This window comes from Peromyscus leucopus, chromosome 3, assembly GCF_004664715.2.
Source record: "Peromyscus leucopus breed LL Stock chromosome 3, UCI_PerLeu_2.1, whole genome shotgun sequence".
Taxonomy (NCBI): Eukaryota; Metazoa; Chordata; class Mammalia; order Rodentia; family Cricetidae; genus Peromyscus; species Peromyscus leucopus.
Window position 1 is genome coordinate 57,404,623 of NC_051065.1, and position 5,236 is coordinate 57,409,858.

Here is a 5,236-nt window from a genome sequence, read left to right on the forward strand (position 1 = left end):
ACAACTTGGAAGTAGTAGGTCCTCTCCTTCTATCATGTAGGTTCCAAGGATTGATCTTGGGTCATTCACTTTGGCAGTCAGGACCTTTATCCACTTTACCTGCCCCGGTCTCATTTTCTACCCATAATTCCCATGGCCACTCCAAGTCTACGCTGCACAGGTAAGCACACACTCTAAATATATGTCTAGAAGCTTCTGCTTCCTATGCAAAGATCTGATAAAAATTCTCCTACCTACTCCCTACTAATTCGTTGCAGCCCCCGATCTTTTATTCTAGTAGAATGGGAGGGAGTGGGGGTATGAGAAGAGTTAAAGGACTAGAGATGGTAAAGGAGCTTGGGGGACAGCTTGGGAGGTTAGAGCATAGGACCAGCTATGACAATAGTCCAAGATCCTGGAGGTCCAGCCTGTCTGAATGACTTAATCCACAGAGGTATGGCCCTAAGAGTAGGGTCCTGAAGCAGCTAGCAAGACAGGAGTATGGGAGACCATGCTGTTGAATGGGTCGTCTGCACAGCCCCTGCCGTAGTTCACGTGGATGTTATTATTCACACAGTTAGCCAGTATGAACCACCCAATGGATCCCTTCCCTATTCCTGGAAAAACGACTTAGAGTGAAGGACAAAGGGTTACTGTGTGGCTCCCTCCCTGTAAAAGGAAATACTAATTTTGATGGATTCGGTGGGACATTTAGGAGCCGAGTCAAACTGTGTGGGTAATTGTTTTGTAAAGGTGCTGGGACTTAATTTTCAGATCTGGAATGAGAACAGGTGGTGGTTGGTGGCAGGAGTCACAATGGTTTCCATGACAACGGGAATGGGTTTTAGTCATCTCTCCCATCCTCCACAAAACGTACTGCAGCTTTCCTCACAAGGTGCTTATTAAATACTTGTTAAATGAATGATGAGCCACTGAACGGTGTGTGCTCTTTGCAATTAAGGCTGCCGTTCTTTAGTTAGACTAAAAGCTTTTAAAGCAACAATAATTACTGTGTTTACTCATGTTATTTTGCATAATTTGCATAATAACTTTAACCTGAAAATAATAAACCATGTACTCGTTCCAGCTGAACAACCATGGCCCATATTATGGTCCTCTGTCGCGGAAGAAGGAGCCCCTATGTTTGGTTAGAATGGCCGTACGGAGGGTTAGGGGCGACCTGGGCTGAATCTGTGTTCTCATCTCAGCCTGAGGTTGGGCCCCCTCTCATCAGTTCTGCGCAGCCGCAGCCTCCCCTCCCCTCCCCTCCCCCCAGCCCCCACCCACGCGCCCCTCTTCCCGCGTTCAGGCTGGAGCTGGCCCACAGGCCCCAGCCCCGAAAGCCGCGCTAGCGGGCGTCCCGCGTTGCCCTTGGCAACCATTGAGCCGCTTCTCGCTCTCCCTCGCCCAGCCGAAGCAGTAAACGGAGCTCCTATTGGATGGCCTGGACAGCCGGGCCAATCGGAAGCGAGGTTACAGGGAGGCGGCTGAGCGGGCGGTGGGGGTGGGAAGCTAGATTAGGAGCGAGACGTGAGGCTAGAACCCCGAGCGTGGTCGGTTGGAGCAAATATGTCTGCCCGGAGGCACATTGGGAATCCTGAGGTGAGGGCCAGGTCCGGACCCGAGAGCCGGAGGGGGCGGGCGCACCGGAAAGGGCGCCACGTGGGCAGGGACGAGCAGCCGGCCACTTCCGCCGCCTGGAAGGCGGGAAGTAGCCAGCGTGAGGAGGGGGCCGAGCGCAGGGCCGGGGGCGGGGCAGGCCCTGGCTCTGCTTCCCAAGGCCCGTGGTGAGAGGCTTGCGCTCCCCCAGTGCTGACCTGACTGACGCACCCGTGTCGTGAGGGTTGGAGGCGCCAAGTTCATAAAGACACAGCCCCTGCCTTCCAAGAGTTGACAGTCTAGGAGTCACACTTGCAAAGCCAGTGGAAATAAAAGCCCTCTCCAGAAACATGGACGGAGATGTAGGGGCCATCACTGCTGAGGGGCGGGGTACAAGCAGACCGAGCCCTTGCCAAGGGAGCAAAATGGGGCCCTTTCTGTTGTATCTTTGACTTACTCATCGCCTTTCCCTGCAGTCACCCACGGTTATTTGACTCTTAACAAGTTCCAGGCCTACAGAGAGAACAACAAAGTCCCACCACCCTTTGTGAGATCAGTCTGGTGATGGCAACTTGTACGCTAGAGTTGAGTACAGGGAGATTGGGGAGTACATGGAAGAGGAAAGATAGAGCTCAACTGAGAGAATGAGGGAGGTTCTGGAGCTGGAAGAGTCCTAACACACCAAGGCCATTCACTGGTCAGGTGCTAAGGAGACATGGACTCCTTCCTACCAAGCCCCTGTTGGAATCTTGGGAGGCAAGGGGCAGGGTGAGAGGGGCCTTCTGTGCCTTCAGATCAAACGCCAGCTGTAGGTCTTTCACTTCTGGGTGAATGCCTGGTGTTTGAGGGAACTGTAGCGTGTGCATTGGAGCGTCATGATAGTAATGTCTAGTATTTTATGTTTTTGGTTTTTTGAGACAAGGTCTCCCATGTTGCCCTGGCTGTCGTGGAACGCGCTCTGTAGACCAGGCTGGCCTCAAACTCACAGAGATCCATGCCTGCCCCTGCCCCTTGAGTACTGGTATCAAAGGCATGCGCCACCCCCACCCAGCCTTGATAGTAATGTGTAAGTACTGCACAGAGTCACTTACATTTGGAATATAAAGTCCGACTCATTGAAGAAGAAAAGAATAGGAGTCGCCGGAAGTTGGGCATGGAGGTACAAAGAGATGTACAGATGCTGGTCACAGGATAGCAAGTTTGTTAGAACTAAGAGTTGGAGGTCTATTGTACAGCAGATGGCTAAAATTAATGTATATTTCAGATTAGCTAAGAGAACGTTCCAAAGCTCTTGTCACAAAATGTGAAGTGAGGACTATATTTACTAACTTGATTTAATAATTCCACAGTGTGTGCATATCAGCACTAAATTAAAATGTTTTGTCCACTAAAATAATATTAATAGTAGATGCCTATGATGGGTTGGGAGAGGGAGCTGTAGAGCGACACCATATTTCTCCAGCCTGTTGGTCAGAACTCAAGAAGCTTTTACAATGTTTTAGTAGTGTGGTCAGATTTGCATCTTAGGCACAATTCCAGCCAGCCACACTGTGGAGGATGGAGTTGAGAAGGCCAAGGCAAGAAGCAGAGAGACTGATTAGGTGACTGCTGATGAACGTCTAAACTGGGGTTAGGAAGGGAGGATAGAATGAAGAAGAAATATTAGGTGTAAAACACTCCATGGGGCATGTGCACCCTTGAGAGATGGCGTTGAGAGGGATGGCTGGGACTCCCAGCTGGGACCACTCATTGGTTCTCATGAAGGAAACGAGGGTCCAGGAGGAAGAGTGTGTTAGAGGAGGAAGGCACACACAATTACTGTGTTTACTGCCGTCTTTGAGTGGAGGAGAGTTTCCAGGAATTCTTGAGAAAGAATACAGAAGTGTTTTTGTACCTAAAATGTAAGGCATGTCTAGAACTCTTTTTATTCTAGATTCCCTTTTTTTTTTTTTTTTTTCTTCTTTTCCTGAGATTGTGGCTGAATTCATGGTTGGAAAACATCACCATCTTGAAAACATTGCTCAGTGGCCCAGCAGCCAGTGTTTCTGTAGAAAAATCCAAAGCCATCCTGCTGCTTTGTGACTGGTTTTCCCTTCAGGAAGCTTCATTTTGTTCCCAGTGTTGATGACATTTCACAAAAAGATCCCTTGCTATGGTCTGTTTGCACTCACTTTGGTAAACACCAGAAGCTTGTATCTTTCTAGTCTGTAAACTTTTCTTGAGTTGTTTTATTGTTGACTTCATTATCTCCACCCTCTTTCTTGGATTCATTATTTTGATATTAGATCCATGTAACTGGTTCTGGCTTTTTCACTTTTATTTCCTGTCTCTGTGTTTTTGTCTTTCTGCTAAAGAAATTTAACTTTATTTTATAATTCTTTTGTTGGTTGTAATCTATGGGGGGTGTGTGTGTGTGTGTGTGTGTGTGTGTGTCAGAGAGAGAGAGAGAGAGAGAGAAGAGTATTGGTGTGTGTGTGTTCATATGTGTGGGTATATGGTAAGAAGTCATGTGTATGGATGTGTGTGTGTGTGTGTGTGTGTGTGTGTGTGTGTGTGTGTTCATCTTTGTGGGTATGTGGGGGGTCATGTGTGTGTATGTATATGTATATGTAGGTCAGCAACCTCAGGTACTCCCTCAGATGCTATTCACCTTGTTTCTTTCTTTTTTTTTTTTTTTTTTTGATGACAAAGTCTCTCACTGACTTGGGACTTAGCAGTAAGCCAGGCTGGCTGGGCAGCACACCCCAGGGATCCACCTGTCTCTGCCTCCTTAGCACTGGAATTCCAGGCATATCATCCCAGGTTTTCTTTTCTTTTCTTTCTTTTAAAGATTTATTTATTCATTATGTATACAGTGATCTGCCTGCATGTATGTCTGCAGGCCAGAAGAAGGCACCAGATCTCATTATAGATGGTTGTGCGCCACCATGTAGGTGCTGGGAATTGAACTCAGGACCTCTGGAAGAACAGCCAGTTTTCTTAACCTCTGAGCCATTTCTCCAGCCCCTCATCCCAGGTTTTCATATGCATTCTGGGACTCGAAGTCAGATCCTCATGCTTGGCCAGCCATCATTTTACTAACTGAGATATCTCTTAGACCCCAATCATTTTAATTTTTAAGAGCTGTTTTCCACTCTGATGTCCCTTTAAAAAAAAAACTTTGCAGAAAGGTGCTAAAATAGTGAGACAGGTCTGTGTGCCTTTCACTCAGTTTTCTACAAGTACACATCAGAACTAGGTATTTATTAAAGCTTGTACAATTTGTGCATAGTTCTAGGCCATCTCTTCATATATGTAGGTTTAATATAATCCAGATTTATATGTGTGTAGAGCTACAGTCAGAGTAAAGAATTTCGTTACTACAGTAGCTCCCTCATGGTACCTCTCCCAGCACACCCATTTCCTCTTTTACAGCCCTTATCCCTGGCAGCCACAAATGTGTTCTCCACCTCTGTAATTCTGCCATCTTAAGAATGGTATATGAACAGAATTGCCCAATATATAACCTTTTCAGATGGCTGTTTTTCTACTCAAGATAACGTCCTTGAGACACATCGGGGGATGCAAGCGGTTGACTCCTTAGTGCTGGCGAGTTTCTGTGGTCGGATATACAGTTCGCTCGCTCTGTAGCTCATTCAGTTAGTGTGAAACATTCTGG

At 47.2% G+C, this 5,236-nt stretch overlaps 1 protein-coding gene across 1 annotated transcript in view; it reads left to right on the forward strand.

Moving 5' to 3' along the window:
* Nucleotides 1-1,463: 1,463 nt before the first annotated feature.
* Cep41 (centrosomal protein 41) overlaps nucleotides 1,464-5,236 on the forward strand; it is a 46,880-nt gene continuing 43,107 nt past the window's right edge. The window contains exon 1 of the mRNA XM_028866170.2: nucleotides 1,464-1,581. Coding sequence (XP_028722003.1) covers nucleotides 1,549-1,581 — 33 coding nt within the window. The 5' untranslated portion in view covers nucleotides 1,464-1,548. The remainder of the gene's footprint in view (nucleotides 1,582-5,236) is intronic.